The sequence below is a fragment of the Contarinia nasturtii genome, unplaced genomic scaffold, assembly GCF_009176525.2.
Source record: "Contarinia nasturtii isolate CC-2019 unplaced genomic scaffold, AAFC_CNas_1.1 Cnas_scaffold_928, whole genome shotgun sequence".
Classification (NCBI taxonomy): Eukaryota; Metazoa; Arthropoda; class Insecta; order Diptera; family Cecidomyiidae; genus Contarinia; species Contarinia nasturtii.
The window spans coordinates 699315-719620 of NW_022198275.1; the positions used below are offsets into that span (position 1 = coordinate 699315).

Below are 20306 nucleotides of genomic sequence, written 5' to 3' on the forward strand. Positions count from 1 at the left end.
CCTTCCACAACTTGGCATCACACATAATAATCACATTTGAATTGTGTACACTTTTCAAGTAACTCGCGCGCATTACAACTCGCTCTGCTCTTCTTCGCACATTCATGCGAGCGGCCGTACGATTTTTCGTATGCATTTTTCTTTTCTTTTGATTCTCAACTGTATTATTTTTTTCGTCGTTCGTTCGTTTGTCTCTTCTATTCGCATCCAATTTCTTTATGTTCTCTCATTCGTTGTTTTCCGTATTACGTCGTCTTTTTCAGTGTTACAACTTTTCTGAACTGTTGCTTTTCTGCATTTTAATGTCGTTGGCTGCTGATTCGACTCTACTCTCTCTCTCGCTACATGCAACGACTGACAGCACTGTATGTGTAACTTGTTACTGTTTGGCTAAAAAGAGATTCGTTTCATGACCAAATTAAGACAAATGAATAAGTTCGCCACGGGAATTCGATACGAAATGCATTTCGCGCAGTTGCACTATTGGATAATTATAATGCAAACTCGCTCTTACTCTTTTTCTTTCTCTCGCATAAAATAGCCTTTGTTTTTTGTTGTTTCTATTTATTCGCATCGTAATTTTTTTCTTCTCTTCTGTTTCGTCTCACTCTTTTGAATGCGAATCGATCCTTTCGTTGCCAGTAATATTTTAACACCCGCTAATTTTAACGTTACACTCATTATCATCATGAGCACAAAGTTGGCAAGACAGGTCGCTCTTTGCATCTTTCGTGTGTGTATGTGTGATGCATTTCTTCTTTTTTTCCCATCATGTAAACGATACAATGATTTGTTTATTAATGATTTTATGAATGTGAAGCGCCGTAGACACAAATTAAGCGCACATTTAAAATGCGATTGCATGCAACGCTGACATTATGCACATCATTTCGACCGTCGTGTGTTTAACAGCAGCAAGCAGCAGCATCAAAGTTCAAATGAAATTACTTCGCTGACTTAATGACCGCACACACACACACAAGTTACATTTCACATGCACTGGATGCATTTCAATTTGCATTAGATGAGAACACACAGATTTTTAATCGCTGATGATGCAGCGAAAATGCACATACAAAGACTATTGTTCATGCGCACGACCGGCTAACAGTAAAAATTGAGGAAACATGCGCAAGAATGATTGAACTGACTTTACATGCCATTTTGAAAGATGGAAATTTTTGTTTTGTGTGTATGTTTTTTTCCACACGCATGCCTCTTCGACGTGTTTTAATTTCTCTTTGTCTTTGCACTTTGATTTGGAAATTAGCTCAGTCTTTTGGCAGTGGGCTTGCGCATTGTCTTAGCGAGAGAGAAAACGCTCTAAATCAATTCATAGTTTTTTTTTATTAATTACTACTTGCACGAGGCATTTTCTCACTGTTCATCATCTTCACACGGCCACAATTTTGTTTAACATGCATCGTATTGTGTAACATGGAAATCGCTCACAATTCATGCACGCAATTTAACCAACGCGACATTATCCTGGGCAGCAAAATTACACCAAACAATGGTGAATTAAATGTTTGTACAATGTATATACTTTTTGGATATGTGACTGGATATGATGTGGAATTTACATTAAAATTGGACAATTTTAGCATTAAATCTTACACTGCCTTTTATTACTTCATGACATAACCAACTATTAATATTATAAACTGAAAAATGATGAAATTCTGAAGCTAGTGCATTAAAATGTTGATGAATTACGCACCAAAAAATGTAGCCACTTGAAACAAAATATGTAAAAGAAATAGAGAGCAAAACGAAATATAATGACCATAAAGATTAAATATCCGACATATCTAATTCACTCACAAAATACATCAAATGTGATTATTTCTATTCGATATGGTCTTTGGTATTTTCCTCGGTTCCTACTTTGCTTTGATGTATGATGTTTGCTTCCATGTTTAACCGAGATAGAGAAAGAAGAGAATCTTGTTAAATTTGATCCGTATTTGGTTTTTCAATTTGTCTCGGGAATTCGGACCGTAGAATGAGAAAGAGAGGATAACAGTAAAACACAAGTAACATTCTTAAAACGAAAAAAAAAAGAGAGAATATTTAAGTTAAATAACTGGATGATATGAAGCAAGGATAAAAATGATGTGCTTCTTCTTTGGTGAGAAAACAAACTGCAACAGGTCAAAAATGACCCTTGTTCAGTTTTGGTTGTATTTTATTTTAAATCCTTATACTTATCTAGTGCCGAGAGAGAGAGAGAGAGAGAGATCAATATCGGTCGCATTGGGACACGGATAAATTGAATAAATAAATATTCTCACACGAACACAAAATAACAACGACGACGAAAAACATGTAATTTAAGTATTTTTATGATGAAGTGCAAAAGAGCATTTTGTTTGTCGTTTGGCCGCCCTCACTTCATTCGACCGCTTAGTGTACATTTACACATGAATTTTCATGTCGCTGGCTGAAGAGGTCATAAAATTCAAAAAATAATGTGGTTTACATAAAAAAATGAGTATAAACGATGTGCGTATTTTTTTCATTCTGAGTATCCAAATGGAATCTTTCACATCGATCATGATTGAAAATAAGAACCATATGGCCATGTCTTCTCGTTCGTATTTAGCGTTTTTGTTATAGACCAAAAATGGGATTTCATGTTCTAAAATCATTGTACAAAATCTGTTTTCGTCTCTGTGCGCGTTTTCTCCTTTTATTTCTTCCTTTTCATTACGCCCATTCATTCGTGTCTTTCATTTGACCTTAAACACATCAAAATGTAGTACAGTTTTTGATTTGGCATTTGATTCCGTTTTTCAGGTCAATTGCGGCTAAGCCGAAAATGAATATAATGACGAACCATTTTAAAACGGTTGATGCTTCTGTGTGTTGTATGTAGTAGTCCATGGCCATGCATCACATTCACAGTTGCACGCCGACAACCATGGGAACTTTTAACAGGTGCTGTATCCATTTTCCTTCTCTGTTTTTCCTTTTTTTCCTCTTCAAATATTATCTGTTGTTGTTATTATTCGAACGGAAAACCATACTCATACTGTGCACACATTTACCGTTAAATAGTCTCTCTCTCTATTTTCGATGTGATCTATTTGTATAGAAATTCACTGTGTTTTCGGTGACAAACAAAGGACTCACAATGAGATGAATTACTTTGTTTCATTTTTGGTCTTTCAATTTCGTGCAAAATTTATTCTGACCAAATTGTGATTTATTGAATTTGGGTGGGTCATTTGTTTGAGGAAGTATTTAAAATGAAATAAATCAACTTCATTGGAAATTTTGATTTGGAATTGTGTATCAATCCTTTTCGTTCAGATTTCTCACGTTGGACTCTTTCGTTGTTTGTTCTATTTTATTGTTCTGCTATGGTCACGCCATCAAATGATCTATTCAATCTGTATGTTTAGCGTAAAATAAATGCGACATAAAAAAGGTTTCGTTGTGTCGCTAATCTTTTGAATATTGTTCAAATAAATTGTTACCAAAACGAGAAACGATGTTCTGCACCGAGTATATATATTTGCCTGTCTGTATTCGCTTTGATCGGTGCAAATGGTAAGTGCATCAATGGTGAAAAATCTGAAGAGCAAACAAAAGTCTTCTCGGCAATGCTTTTCTCAGGTATAAATTAATGTGATAATGTCGGTGGTTCTTGCTTTGGTCATACTGAAACGATTTACGATATACAAAACGGTATAACAATACCCAACGAGTTAAAAGATATGAGTGCGATAATAATAATCGAAATCTAGAACCTTTTCCTCTTTTGTCTCGTATTTTGCATAAATGGCAACGGTGACGCCACACACTGATGGATACACATGTATATTCAGAAACGGTCTCGATTTGATCCCGAATATAAGGAGAGAACGAGAGAGTAGGAGAGAACGAGTGAGAGAAACGGAGACAATGAACAGTGCGCGACATTGATAATGGTGACTTTCAGTTGTTGTTGTTGTTCAAAGACCATTGTGTGTATCGACGACAACGATGGACGATCGAATTAAACTGGATACTCTTTTGATCGTTTATATTTCATTCGGTCTGCGTTATTTATTACATAATTTTCAAGTTTTCTATAGCATTTATATGACAATATTTCATTCGGTGCACACTGCGAGCACAGAGCAAAAAGTGAGTCGAACCATCAGGCAACAGCAGTTTGGCCAAAGAAAAATATACAATAATTTATAATGCGGTTGTGATGTGATTATTTTAATTTGTTGCTTTTTTTTCTTCATTCGTATACGTTCATTTAGAGCGAGCAGTATGAAAAAAAGCCGAGTTACACACGCCGCATCGTCGTATCGAGTTTTTGCCGATTCATTGGAATCGAGCGCCAAAGAGCAATCTCTCGAATAGCCGATGCCACAATATGTGTGTGTGTGCTGCACATTCATTCTAGATCTTTGGCAATATGCAAATATTGTGTGTATTTGTCTTTGATTTGGCCACGTTTTTTTTCTATCTCTCTTCTTATTCTCTATTGCCGCGACAGTTTTTCCCTTGTCTATTTTCCATATATATATATAAATTTCTGGTGGTTTTTATTTGCCTATTCGTATGAGGTTAACACACAATCGATGGCTGAGCCCATGGCGGAACACGGTGCGAAGCTTGTCGAATAAACCGATGTGAAATCGATAACTATCTCTTTTACATCTAGTTCTCACGAACTATTTTTGCTCTTCTCGTCATTTCAGAGCGCGCGGTGTGTGTGTGTGGATAGTAATGTTTATCGTCTTTTGAACGCGCTAACCAAATAATAAACGAAATTGGTTTCGTTGTCAACTGATGCGGATTTCTTTTTTTTTATTCAGTTTTTGTTCTTCAGTTTCTTCCGCAGAACAAAACCAGAGCAACTGTAAACACGCAGGTCGATCGATGATTTTTGTTTTCTATGAACCTGTGTGTGCGTGTGTGATCATGTGGTGCGCAGTAAATGAGTGATATTATCGCTCCTTTTCTTGAACTTTATCATAGACAAAGGATAAACAAAAGGATAATGTCCTATTTAACGGGTCATTTTGGTTGGGACGTCGTCAACAAACAGAGGCTGAAACCATCAAATAAAAATGCGATTTTGGATGGATAAGTATATGGTACCGAGTCGGCCAAAAGACCCAAATCAATCGAAGTTCATAATTTATTTTGGTTATATCTCGCATTTCCATGCGATAAAAAAAACACAAGTCAGCTCACATATAAATATTTCTTTTCAATGACAACTGGAAAATGGGGGCGCTACGTCACACAAATTTATAATAAATAAAACCAAACAAATTGTTGGGTTTTTTTATTCTTTTTTTGTATTTCTCTACCTCTCCAATGTATGTGAGTGTCGACAAATTCCATTAACATTTATAAATGATTGGATTTAATTCGTCGTTGGGAAGTTTTTTTTTATTCCACGGCGCACGCTATGTCAAAGTTGAAATTTGTAGAGTGCACGGCAATGCCATAAATCCAATTGGACATGAAAATATGAAATGTGAATTATTGAGTGAAGCCCATGGTACCGATCTAATATTCACCGAACGTAGAAGAAACAATGGCAATAGCAATGGGAAATTTACTTTGTTTATGCGCTAATTTTACATAGCAACACATATTACACATTGGATGTACCATCAACGAAACAACATCGTGGGCAAATGGGTAGTAAGCGTACAAAGTCAGCTGAGGGTGAACGCTAACCGTAACATTGGTCAGACATTTCAATTCACCTGCTTTTATTTATTTTAATTCGATCAAACAAACTTCGGGGCTTTTTTTAGTATATTCGGCACAATAAAATTATGAACCATACTCCAATTTACCATTTCAATTCAAATTAATTACTTTTATTTCGACAAATAAACTATCGCCACTTATCATTCATTCTAGTATATTTTCTTTTGTCATTCGCTTTGGTTAATTTATTCCGAAAAATAATAGTTATGTAAATAAAATAAAATTGCGTTAAATGGAACGCATGCACAATAAACTGAAATATTGTCTTTGATGATAAAATAGAGACATACGAGTATCTAATATACTTGGGGTTTTGCGCTTCATTTCGCGCTTATCGTGAATAATCTTCATCGTTTTTTATTTTGTTTTCGTACACAAACCTCATTTCTTAAACCGTTAACGCGACCGACGATTCGTTGTTGGCAATTCAGTGATAAATTCGATTATACAAACGCATTCACTCAATGTATGTGTGCCAATGTGATGACTAATGAGAAGCTTACCTATATGAATGAGACAAAGAAAAATAAGATAAATTAGTAAGACATTTTTAAATGGCGATCTTTAAATTGTCAAATCAAATATTTGCAAGCGAGAGGTTTTTTTATGGCTTTTCCATGCAATTGTGAGTTAATCATCATCACCATCATAGTTGCGTCATTTGCGCTAAAACTATAGAAAAACCGCTCTCTATACAATCCTTTAATAATAGAGATGACATAACAATATCAAATGATTCCACGACTGACATAAAGAACCATAAAAATGTAATTCTTTGTGAGATTCGGTCATAAAATGAATTCCGAGTACATTTCGATTTTCTTCGGTTCAACCGAAATTTTTCAGATATTCCGAGCGGCCTTTGAATGAATAATAATTTACACGAATTTTGTGTGACACATACATGCAAAAGGGCCGCAGAGATGTAAAACTATGTATGAAGCGAAAAATCGAAAATTAGAACCAAAAGCGATTAACTGCTTGACGGCGATCGTGTTTTCAATTGGTAGTCGATTTCGGCAAAGAAATTTTTTGTGTTAATTCGAAAAACCAGTTTTTAATTTTTCGTCTCAATACATTCTAAGTCTTGTCTTTTGTTCATTCGTGTTTTTTTTTCCGTTATATTCACATTCCTTCTCTCTTTCGCTGTGTCGTGTCTTTGCCGTCATTTCATTCTTTTATATTTTTCGAGAATGTATTTTGCTATAATGGTATGTTTTGCATACGATTTCGGTTATATATATATATACATTACGGTAAACGAGCCGAACGTTGCCGATTGTAAGGGGCTATGTATAAAAAAAGTGTGTAAATTCACTTTGATGCTTATTTATTCAACTCTTTGGCTATATATGTCATGTTGATGATTACTATTCAAAAAAAGAATTCTGGCGTTCGATTGGTCCAGGCGTGAACGAATGCGCGGCGGGAGAATTGCTTTTTGTTAGTGTCGTTGTTATTTGGCGTACGGTTTTTTTTTCTCTTCTCTCGTTTCGTTTTGTTTTGCTTTTTTTCCTCTTTCTTCATCATCACATTTCACAACTCATGGCGATTCATTTAAATCAATGTTACTTTGAAAAGAAACCAACTCGCTGAAGAGTTGGGAAAAAAGAGAAGAAAAGGTGTGTTGTTGATGCTGATTGCTTTCGTGTTTTCTCTGTTCGCACTGAGATTGGCAGGAGAAAGAGAGATTCATAGTTTTGACTTTTTAAAAGCAAAGTTTACCGTCTCTTGTTGGTCGCATTTTATTTCAATTGAATGGAACTGGTGAGTTGGCTTTTGTTTCGAACACCAATGAAAAACTACTTGAAATTAGATTGGAAACACTATTGCGATGTTTTTTTTTTCGCTTCAAAAACATAGCACACGTGTCTCATTGGCTGAATCATCGCCATTTCGCTGAAATTTGGCATTCTAAAATGGACACAGAGAATAATGAACCAGGCAAAAAGTCAATATTAAATATTTTTTTATATCGAAAGACGGCTCAGTTCATATCAATATACGGGTTATTGTACGCACTAGACAGTGGTTTACAAACGCAGCTGCTTCACTGGTCAGCGTCAAATACATTTATTTTTATTTTGATGTGAAAAATATACAAGTCGATTAAACAGTCGCCACATATGGTTTTGGATTATTTTTGAAATTATTGTTTTTCTTTAAACACTGACAAAAAAAAATCGACCCAAAACAACTTCATTAGACCTTCTGGCTTCTCATGACAAGCCTCTGTTTCTATGCAAATAAAAGTTGTAATCTATTCAGATCAGTTTCTCTCTCTCTCTCTCTCTCCCTCTCGAATTCTCAATTGATGTTTTTCGTTCTCATCATCGCCGATCGTATGTCGTTACAACAAATAGTGTGTGGACCAGAATTCTTCGCGCAGCATCGAATGCAAATAAAAAATTATTTTCAACATGTGTTTGACAATATTTACCGATTTTTTAAAACCATTTATTAATAAAATCAATGAAATATACGTTATTATCCATCGATTCGAGTGGCGTTAAACATTTGGTAATGGATGAGTGTCGATGAAAAACGAAACAATTTAATTTAAAGTTAAACAATGGAAAATTAAGTCGTTTTGTTTACTTAAGTGAAATTCCATGAGAAGTTTTTTTTTACTCGGGCAATGCATGATGTACTCTCGATCATTCGAGATAGTGAAGCGCATGTCTCATGATGATGATTCCAATTTTAATAAACCGATTATTTTGAACGAAATTGTACAGTTTTTCGTCATCGTTTTTCAGTATGAATATTGTGTGTGGTTATCTCGTATATGCTCATCGCCCTGTATTTTATTTGTAATAGAGTAAACAAATGTAAATATGGAATAGAAAAGCCATGACTATCTTTATCGAAAGAACAAAAGGTGTCCGTTGCAAAATTCACATATCACTCAGTCGTGCGCTCGCTCGCTCACTCACTCTTTCTCTGACATAAAACGACGACCACACACACGCACGCACGCAACCAAAACAAGTGAATTCGTTTTGTTTGACATTTGCAGTGATAACGTGTGTGTATGCCGTTCACTTTTTTATGGAATCGTTTCGACACTGGTCGACCGCACATTCATAATGAACATTTTATCTTGAGCTTTTTTTCATTCCTGCTCATTTTGAACGTAAAGCGAATGTAGTTTTTCTCGGTCGCCTGACAACGCAATCCAATTATTACGCTTTTTTCCGAAAACGCTATCGACCGAATTATAAAAAAAAAATACCGTATGCCGTCAAGTGTAATATATGGAAAATGATTTCGCATGAAATTAAAATAAAATTGTTTGGAAAATCCATTTGAATAATTGATATGGCGCACACTGAGCGAGTAAAATAAATTTCATCACAAACTAATATTTAATTGAGTTTGAAAACAAGCGCTCGAAATAGAAAAGTCATGATGTACATTGATTTGAATATATGTTAAAGTTTTATGCAAAACTCATACTTCGTTGAATGTTTTCTCTTCCTCCCTCTCCCATCCTCTCTCTTTCTTCCTCTTTCGATGGCCGGGGAAAAATATTCACGCGCTGAATATTGAATTATGCCATTTAAAATTATCTCATGCCCTCTCGATATTGAAGTTTTAATATGCATTAAGCCCTTTTTTCTGCCACACAGTTGGACGTTTTAATTGCTACATGAGCTAATGAGACACAGGTCAATACAATTAATGCGTATGCATAGCAAGTGAACATCACAAAAAAAAAGAAAAACTTTTACCCACAACAAATAAAAATAAATCTATGCACACTGTGCCAAAATACATTTCATCCGAATGTGACAAACAGCGTGAAATGTGCACGTAAGCGACTTATAAATTTTTAATGGGCACTAACTCATTTCAACATGACAATGAGATGTGTTGCTGGAGTTGAGCATATATTCATTTGGTAACCAGTTTATGTTTTCCTGCCTGTAATTGCCATGCAACCAAGAGAAAGAGAGCGAGTTAGCGTGAGTAAAATAGCGGGTGAATGTTCAGTTTTTGGAAAAAAAAGACACACATATGCTGGTCCATTCAAAAGGTTAAACCGCATAAATGAATATGAGTGTACCTGATTTCCGCGTGTACATTGTCAACAAACCAAATTTCGAAATGCCAGTTTGATGTGATTTTCATGTTAAAAACCACGGTGTTGCATTGAGGCCAGAGATCCCTAATTCTCATGTGTGAGTGTGTGTGGTGTGCAACGAGAGGTAAAAAACGTGTTATACAATATTCTATTGATTCTCGCCGAGAGTTTTCCTATTTTGTTTCATCATGAAAAACATGGTTCAGTTTCGATGACAGATGCATTTTCAGCTTTTGTGATCAGTTTGTCTATTGACATTGCCGGTTTGAAAATTTGTTAGCGAATTGGAATGATGGTGAACATTTGCATTTTACTGTGGCTATGTGCGATGGTACAAGTCAATACTTTGTAGTGAATTTGTGTGACCAACTTGTCTATTTTTCAACTGTTGTTTATCACATAACCCTCAGTGATAAGTTCAACAACAATGACAGACATTTGTGAATTGAAAAACAATTAACAATCACCACAATAGCGCCACAATGCAAAATTGCAACGATACATAGATTGTTATCATGGTTTTTGGACAATAATTTCAAAATTGCACATTGTTGCAATTGCTGGTAAAATCAAACTGGTAGCGGTGAATCGATGATATCTATATCCATTTTCTCCAATACGAATGATGTTTCAGTCGTGTTTCGTGTTTTTCTATTAAAATTGGCCTTTTCAAAATTCAGACTCTGATTCCACCAACCAACAAATACCGTTCGGATGAGGAAGAAAAAATCCGAGTGCTACAAGGGGACTTCTGGTGTATTGCAAACAACTGACACACTGAACTAACGACAAAAGTTGATTTTAATTGGAATTAAAATTGAACGATGCAATATACGACAGAAATAAACATTGGACATAAATTGAAAACGAGAGAAAATGCGTAAACAGAACACTTATACTTTGGAATTTACCACAAACATAAATTAGTGCACAGACGCTTCGAATCGATAATAAATCACCGTGTAAAACATCCGAAAACATGTTTTGATGTGATTTTTAATTAGAGTACTCCATGCAGGTGGAAATAGCAACAACAATCGCAGCTATAACATAATGATGGTAAGCGTTTTCATTTCATCGTCATATTATTAGGTTTCCAATGAAAAGAACACAAAATGCGAACTTTTTCAATGAAATTGATTGTAATGAATTTATTCTTCAAAAAAAAAAAAATTGCACTGAAAAGTTGTCAATTAGAAGTATGTTTCTTTCGATGTTTGTCAGTCTTTTTTTTTTGTCACGCCAACATGCACAAACATTCCAATTGGATTTTTTTTCGATTTAAATTACTTCAATGCATAATGAGAGGAAAAAATGAATGAGTGAGCCACCGAATGATGACGCCTGAATTAGCGATAGAAAATTACGGTAAGGTCTCGAAGAGTCTTTGGATACGAATCAAAAGTAGAACACAATAGAAATTGTTATGTTTTTATATGACAGTTTTTGTGTAAGATGTAACGATTGTTAGACGTTGAGCTTGAACTCTTCATATGATTTTGTTTTCCCTCTTTTGAGTTTGTGAGCATTTTCAAATGCGTTTTATACGTCTAACATAATGACTTCAACCATAAAACACTTTACCGGCAACGTCAACCGTGAAGTCCGTACGAACTTTCTTGGTGTTGTCGTGTCATTGGCATTGTTATACATTGTTTTGATTGAATTTTGATTTTGCGTCTTAACCATTATGCGCTTTGAATGTGTCGGTTTTCCGTTGGCGATATAATTACTCGGTCACATATGGTTTTCGTTGTATACCATTAATTCGATCGTTAAATTAATAGACTTTAAATGAATTGGATCTGTAATTTGTTAGCACTGAATTGTGATGAATAATTTTTGCGCTTGAATGGCTTGAAACGATTACTTTTCTCTTGATTGGATACAAATCAATTACACAGAGGCGGCTATTGAATAGACGCGTATAGATCATTTATTTAAAAGACGATTATTGTGTTGGCGTTTGATTGATTGATTGATTGATTATTACCGTTTGGCAAACGAACTTTGTGTCGGACTTAGACTGCTTGTACACAATAATTACAAAAATACAATTGATTTGAAAACACAACCAATGGCTTAAAGGATTTTCTGTACAATCAACGACACAGTCATGTGCGTATGTGTGAATATTCTGACTTCCGTTTGTTGTCGAAACCCTTTTTCATTATGCTGGTCAAACGCACTATATTCACTCACTGAACCCATTGTTATATTTATACATCAAAATTGTAATCGATTCCCGAATATCTGATGAGTGTGTTCAACATATCCACTACATTTTAGCATTAAATAGGCTCCGAATGCATTCATTACGTTCAAGATCATCACCGCGGTTGACATATAATTTCATTGTGACTATATTTTTTCATGAAAAAAAAATTAAACGCGCAAGCATTTAATGTCGTTAGCACACACTAAATGTATTTTTCGCAGTGCATGATTAACGAAGAGTGACCCTTTCACACAGCTCATACCCTCATAAAACAGTTGTTCATGTGCTTAAAATTCATTTTCCATTGAAATTGATTTGCATAAATTTACGTTGGTTATTCAAACAAAACCGAATGTCCGACAAACATTCGAAAGACAACAACAAACGAAAGAATAAAAGAAGGAATCGAGTATGATTCTGTACAAGCATAAAAGTAATTCGAGTTACGTGAACCGAGCGAGAGAGAGAGCCAGAGGACTGAAGAAAATCAACTGGGCGACCAAACCCTTCTCGTTTGTAACGTTTCCTTTTGTTTAGGTCTCGTTTTCTTCACTTCATTCGACGAGGTGAATGCAACGCAGAGGTAGAGTAAACAAGAACAAGAGAGATAGAGACTATAATTCTCTTGATGCCATGGAATGTATGTGTGTATAAAAGCCGTTTCCTTTGTTTCCCAAATCGACGACGTAAATAAGTTACGAAAGACCAAAGCAATGTCCAAAGCAGCATCAATACAAATGCCGCTGTTTTTCCATTCTTTTCTCTTTTTCTTTGGTAAAAACGGACATCGTCATCGATTTCAACAAAAGCGATTTCCACTGAACCATCTCATAATTATGCTGGTTTTTTTTTCAATCCTCTCTTGTTATTGTTGTTGTTTGTGCGCAAAAGAAATAAAAAAAATATATCGTAATCATCAAGATGGACTTTTGCATAAGGGTTGCGATTTCTATATATGCATCACACTTCATAATTTCTTTCCTCTCGTTCCGAACGAAAATCAAGGCGGCTGTCTTTCAATTCACTCAAGCAGTCATCATCAATGGCAACAAGCGATTGTATATGTGCAATTGTTCGGAAATAAACAGTGTAATGAATGCCGACCGTTTTGTTCGGTGTTTTCAGTGCAAAGTTTTATTTTAATTGAGCAATGTTCTTGACGGCAAGTAAACAAGAACCGTCATTTTTGTAAAAAGAGACGACGGTATTTCATTTTCTACACTCTTTTGCAAACTAACCGGTGTTCCGATGCAAACTTGAAGTGGTCGCAGGGAAATTCAGTTGACTTTTTTTTTGCTAACAGCGCTATTCATATGTGTAATCTTTTGATCTGTAGATAATTGCCGGAGAGGTCAAGCGGTCATCGTTCAATGAATGGAATAGCGCCTTATGGACACACCATTCAAGTCCAAGTGATATTCTTTTCTTTTCGCTTCATATTGTTATGAATAATTGGAATCAAATGGACACACTTAAATCGGTTCTGGTGTTCGCCTTTATTTGGCGATGACCACACGATGACTTGATGACTGGTTTCATTTATCGTTTACTTGTGCGCATTGTGTGTTTGAAGAAAGGTGTATGAATTATGCAAATGAAACCACGTGAGCGTGTAAACGATTCCAGTTAATTTGTCCATTTTTAATAGTCGCTTTTTTTATCGGTTAAACATTCAACACTTGGTAATTTGACATTGTTTACCTTTCATTTACATTCGTAAATTGTATTGAAAATTGCCCTTTCCGGTGGTGGCTAATTTCCACATGCATGACACACATTTCAATTGGATATGGGAACATATGCACAGTTTTTTTAATGGTATTTTTTAGTGGATAACGATCAACTCTTTTTTTTCGATAAAAATGTGTCTTTTTTCAATATCAGTTACATTGTATCCCAGAGGGTACTGCGAAAGAAAGAGAGAGAGTAACCGTACTCAAGTCATATTGTACACGAATATTATTTGTTGTTTTTATGCAAAGTTACAAGAAAGAAGCAAACAAGAACGACCGAAATAATCATTATTTCGTGCTCTCAAAACGTACCGAATTCAATTGAAGAAGAAATGACAAAAACCAGAACAGAACAAATTGCCTTTATCAAGTGTGAACGACAATGTTGTCACAAATAAACAATGATTTAACTGTGTATGTTAAACAGCGTCCATTTGTTCCGAATGCGTGTGAGTGTATTTATGCAGTGAGAATGGATTTTGGCGCTGGCGCAACTATTGTTAGTCATAAGTTGTTTCGTTTCATTCTTATCGCCTTCACTTCGATGCATATGCGTAATTGTAATGTCGGCTTCGTTTCTTTTTTTCATTTTCGTTCTTATTTGTTTTATTTAAACATACATACGAGCAGAATATATGTATCGGTTTTATCACCTGTTCCAAATAAATAAATAATTAGTACATGCGTTAAACGACATCGGCTTTTATTTTTCATCGAATCAAGCACCTCGAATGGTGTTCCCATTTGGTGTACGTAGAAGCCCACAAGAAATGTGTTATTTGATTTCGGACCATTTTTCTTTTGTTGTTTTTTCTGTCATTCGGTTTATGGATATATAGAACCCAATCAATTGTCTTATCTTTAACAAATTTCCGTTTTCAAAATTTGCGATAAGGAGTCCCGCTTATGCATTTGGTAGGCTACGGTCAATTGCACGGATTTTCAACACACCGGGTCACCGTTTCGTTTTCATTTCCTGCGAATAAATATATCGACGATAAAAGAAATGGTTTGCTATTGATATGACTCTTTTTTTTGTCACGCTGCTTTTCAAAAACAATGATATTATGTGGGTGTGGTGCGCACACCAATTGCCCGTCGGACGTATCAATTTATGATCAATGCTCACCACACGCTTTTCAATTGACATTTTTATATGAAAAATTATCCAAACAAATACACATTTTGTTTGCCATACGATTGCTTATACGCGAAGTATGATATGTCCTTTTCACATTGCATTCGAACATTTGCTTGATTGCGATAAACCACAAAATAGATGTATATGTTCATTTATATTGAACACCTTTGGGTGAATTTGGTTTCTACGTTATTTATTCGAGGTAAATCATCATTGATCAAACAATCGTGTTTTACTAATCCCTAAGATTGGGTATTTGTATACTCACTTAAGACAGTATCAAACAAACCACCCAGAGAAATATGTTTCAAGTGGGCAATTCGATTTTTTTTTCGTTATTTTCTACAAAGTTTTGTAATTTGCGAAAAGAAGCATTTACAATGATTCACAGTTTGTTTTACTGGACATTGTTCGTACTTTGAAAAAACCACTTTCGTGGAATTTACAAGTTGTTTTTGTACATGGTTGCAATGCAAACACCATGCTTAATTACAGAAAGAAAAAAAAACAAATCAAAAGTGCATTTGCTCCAATTTATAGTTGTGCAAGCATTAAAATGAATATATAACAAATTTTATTGCGCGATTTGTGTGACGCACAAGGCCCTTGCCCGTTTCGTGTGAACGATACCAAACCCCATCGAACGGGCGAAGAGAGGAGATAGATAAAAAGACACATACTTTGGGCAAAACAATGCGCAATACAACAACTGGATACACAAAAGTCGGTCAATAACAACAATATGCGGGTGGTCAAAGAACATTCAACCAAACCTACGTCGGATAATGTATTGCTGGTTTTGTTTTTCATCATTCCTTTCTTTTTATTGTTTTATTTTTATTCTCATGCAAAACGCGATGAAATTTAAATAGCATTCTGGTCTTCCATCAGTTGACGAATGCGTGTAACCGATTTCCATACAAAAAAACCGGGCAATTAAAATAGACTAAAAACCAGTGTTACTCTTTCTGACTTTTGTATTTATATCGGTGTATGTCGTCAACTTGCTAAAGTAAATTGACGTACATTTCAATTAAAATGGATAAAAGTTTCAACATAATTTGGGAAAAAAAATCTGGTTTGGTTTTTGTGCGAGTTTTTATCATTGCTGTCTTAATTTCATAGTTAAGGCACGTACAACGAAAAAAAACGGCATTGTATCGACCTAAAATCGAATGGTTTCGATGAATAGGCGGTTATTTCTTATTCGCACACATACGCAACATCGAATATTCTTTATTTGAACTTCATTTCCATTCGAAGTAACGTCAATTGTCTATTTTGATGATATGAAGGTCCGCAAACATTGCAGAACAATTCCCAATTAAATATTTATGACAAACCGAACACTTGCACCAACCACACAAAAAAATGAATACAAAATCGAATTTTTGGTATCGGTCGAATGACGAGAATTGTTCACGTCAACTAAACCAACTAGTCCATATGTGACTTATTTTTCTGAAGTGTGAATTATTTATTTCGGTTTGGCTCAAACTTTTCTCATTTGAATTTTACGAATAATTTAAACTTTGATAATTCGATTTTTTTCTCGATATCTGTTGTTCGAATTGACAAGTGTGCGAAAGTGCTTTGCTATTTTTTATCAACCACATACACTTGCGTAAGCTTTGTGACAAAAACCACACTAAAATATGGACAAATGTTCTCCACTCAACAATAAGAATGTTTTAAGGAAAGTAAACAATATCTCCAAAGACGAATTTGCTGTGTATAGATAAAAAAAATACGAAATTGTGTTGAATCGTACACTTTTATTGGATAGCAATTAGCAAAATATTTAGATAGCGAGTGAAAAGCGTTCGCCATACAGCCACATGTTTCTATGGTCCGTTTAATTATGTGCATAAAATGAATTGAATAATTTTGGTTCGACTGTATTTTTGGTGGTTCGTGTTTATTTATTTTTTCTCTTCTCTAGAACGTTCGTCTCAATCAATTTTTTTTTGTATGAATGTCAAGATGGGCGCACTCTTTCAAAAAACCAAGCGAAACCAACAACAATATTTGAAATGAGAAAACGAAATATGCAACCGATGCCCAACCAACTCATATGACAGATATACAGTAGAAAAAAAGAAATATTTATACGCAAAATTAAACAACGATCGAATTCATTAAAGAACTTATTTGGGACACAAAGTGAAGCGTAACGAAAATGCATTAATTTGTGAATAATTTAAGCGGTCTTTCAGCAGCAAAGCGGGCAGAGCAACGGCATTGCGCGTTTGGAGACCATATGTTTGTGTGTTCAACGGTGAACAATTCAACCGAATACATCACAAAATGTTCGAGTTTCAAATGTTCACCGCATCGACGGTTCCAAAAAACCATCATATTTTGCACATTTTCGCTGACGAATTATCGTTTGGATACGCAAATTCGCATCGATTAATGACTCGAAAAATGATTTTCGATGATGAATCGATGGGATTTTTTTTTTTCAAATAGAAGAAATTGCAGTAGCACTTTGCGGTCAATTTCAATTTGATTTACCATTTTACACTTGAGAAAATGTTTCCTCTCATAAACATTTTTGAATAATACACGATTCAAATCAATTGCAAATTAAATTTTTTCAGTCGTCGGTGGTTGAAACGACACCAAAACCGAATGTTCAGTCTGGAAATTTGGCGCATTTCCTGAATGTTGAATCTGAATTTGTTTGGTGTTTGCGCGTAATCGATGCAATGCGACCGCATTTTGTCGGAAAATTTTATGCATGCACAAAAAGAGCAGCACGATGGGTGTCACATGGAAACCCCGAATTGTATATATACGCAAAGATAAATGCCGAAAGCGCGATGCTACACGGCTTTTTCATTTACATAATGTAAAAGTAAATGAGCGTACGATCTCGCGAATTTAACTTTTCGCAGTCAGAATATACGCGTACATATATATATTTTCTATGTAAAAAACGAAGACAAAAAAGAGCAATACAGATGAAAATATACACAGAGAGATAGAAAAAAAACCATGCAGCCAATTTTCTTTTCACTTTTCCTTGTCGTTGGATACGGGTGCATAAAATGTGCCAACACTGAAAAAGGAAGAAGAAATTATCCTTACTATTTCATCTCTTAACCCCCTCGATTCGGTGCCGTTCGTCGAAATGGCACAGACTTTCGATCTAGTTTGTTGCTCTGCTTTCAAAGTCGACCGTCTGCGACGACAATAAATTTGTGGAATGATGATAAGTTTTTTCTCTTATTTTTAGTTTGTTGCTGTTGTTGCTCTGTCTTCGTTTTTAAGGAAGCCGAAAAAATGATTCATCTTTGCTTGAACTTGGTGGCAAAAGCGGGCGCTCGATAAAAATACATATACACCGAAAATATTTGGCTGCGATCATCTTCGACTGATAAATTTAATGAATATATTACACACGAATTCACACAAAGAATTCGATGTTTGTATCGCGCATTTCAAATGGAACAGAAAACCCATTGAGCAATTCTTGTGTTTTGAAGCAACAAACGGGATAAAACTTCACCCTTTGTCTTTTATTCATATTCGTTCACTTATCGCTTTCTTCTTATTCTTGGTTTGCTTTTAAATGTTTTGGCATTCATGTTGTCGGAAACGAATTTTCGACGATTGAGTTAATTAAAAAGTTTTAGCTTGAAATTAGAAGTTTACACTTTAAATTACTATTGTGACATGAAGATATAGAAAATATTCTCGTAGCGGAAATTGTAAATCAAATGTAAAAAGTGCACGACAAATATTGTAATATGCAATAAGAACAACACACGCACGCACACACACATGAGTTTTGAAAGATAGAGCACGTGAAAAACACGAGCTAAACTAGTTCCGTGCAAATAGTAAATGTAATTTCCGAACAACGTTTCGTTAAATAATTCTTTTTTTTTCTTCGTTCGTTCATACCTGAAACCTTAATGTTAGTTAGAGTTGAAAACAGAAAGGGGTTTTAAGACGACACAAAACTATGCAATGTATCACTACGCAAAATAAAACCGACATTATAAACAAAATCGAGCAACTGCGGAGAGAAAGAGTGTTGTGTCTGTGTGTAATAAAATGAGGAAAATGAAAAGGATGCTTCCGTCACCCGAATATGAAAAAAAGAGCCGAAACCGAAAATCATACTGCGAAAAAGGTGTTTGATAGAGTTTTGAGTGTAAAATAGAAACTAACCGAAAAAAAACATGTGGTGACAAACACAAGCAACGATGATGATGTAATGAGAAGAATTTTATGAATTTCAGTCGTTTCGAGTTTTTTTTTTGTCGAAACAATTTTTTTTTTAATGTCATATCAATCGAATTGTTCGTTACACAAAGAAAAACGTTGAATACACAAATTTTAAACAAATTTAAAGGAATTACTACATGAATTAAAAATGTCTCACCTTGAGCAATTCGAACGGCTGGCATTTTGATTCTCATTTTGGCAATTTTTTTTATCTGACACTTCACAGCCTCGAAAATAAAAGTCAATTTTTCTTTGAGTTGCTTTATCTGATAAAACAAAGCAAATAATTCACTTCTTCATTAAAACCATGCAATTTTATGGTTTGATCGTATTGTCTTTTATCTTTGACGCATACATAAATCGAAATGATTTCCTTTGAGTTGTTATTAGTGTTTATAATCGTTATTCTCACTTATTGTGAAATGATTCATATTCATATTTGGTTGGATCTGTTTCGGATTTTTAGACTATATAAAAATCTTATTGGATTATTTTTTCTGTAACAGAAATTAATCCATAAATACTGGCCAATGTCCGCTAAAATTCGTTAAATATTCACTGCACTAAATCATTTTCTATCATGCTACATAACTTTTTCGATTGATTTTCAAAAAAAACTGCGAATTAAAATATTCTGTCAAAGTGTTCATTCGCTAGCAATTCATTGCAGTCCTTTAATTATGTGTGAAAAATAATGCTTATTTAAATAAAATATGTGTGTCTTTGTAAAATCCAGTTTGAAAATCAAATGATTTCATCACTTTTTTGTAGATAATCCGTGAATTTGACGAGAAAAAGAAATCCAATAATAAAATCCAAATTTAAAAATTTATTGCACAAAGTTGAGTTTTTGTTTTCTTCTAAAATAAAATTTATTTTAATAATCTTTTGAATATCCAAAAATAAAAACAAAATATTGTTCAGCTCCTTCAAATATTGTGTCACTTGTTATCTTTTTGAATGTGGTAAATTTTTTATACCGAACATAAAGATGTTTAATTTTTTTTTTCAAAAGTTGATGTGTTTTCGCAAAAAAAGTCAAGTCAAAATTAACTGATTTTATATTGATGTCCACTTTTTAGAATCGTTATTCACACATGTCACTACAATTGATTCAAAAAGTTTTCTTCAGTTCAAATTTTTCGTAAAAAAAAT

The 20306-nt window shown here is 34.5% G+C and overlaps 1 protein-coding gene across 2 annotated transcripts in view; it reads right to left on the reverse strand.

The window, feature by feature from the left end:
* The window catches only part of LOC116342897 (B-cell lymphoma/leukemia 11A), a 66775-nt gene extending 46832 nt beyond the window's left edge, over nucleotides 1–19943 (reverse strand). Inside the window, exon 1 of one of the 2 annotated variants that reach the window (XM_031770700.1) lies at nucleotides 19309–19943. In XM_031770700.1, coding sequence (XP_031626560.1) covers nucleotides 19309–19345 — 37 coding nt within the window. In that variant the 5' untranslated portion in view covers nucleotides 19346–19943. The remainder of the gene's footprint in view (nucleotides 1–19308) is intronic. The other variant, XM_031770699.1, reaches the window with a different exon arrangement.
* Between the last annotated feature and the right edge of the window lie 363 nt (nucleotides 19944–20306).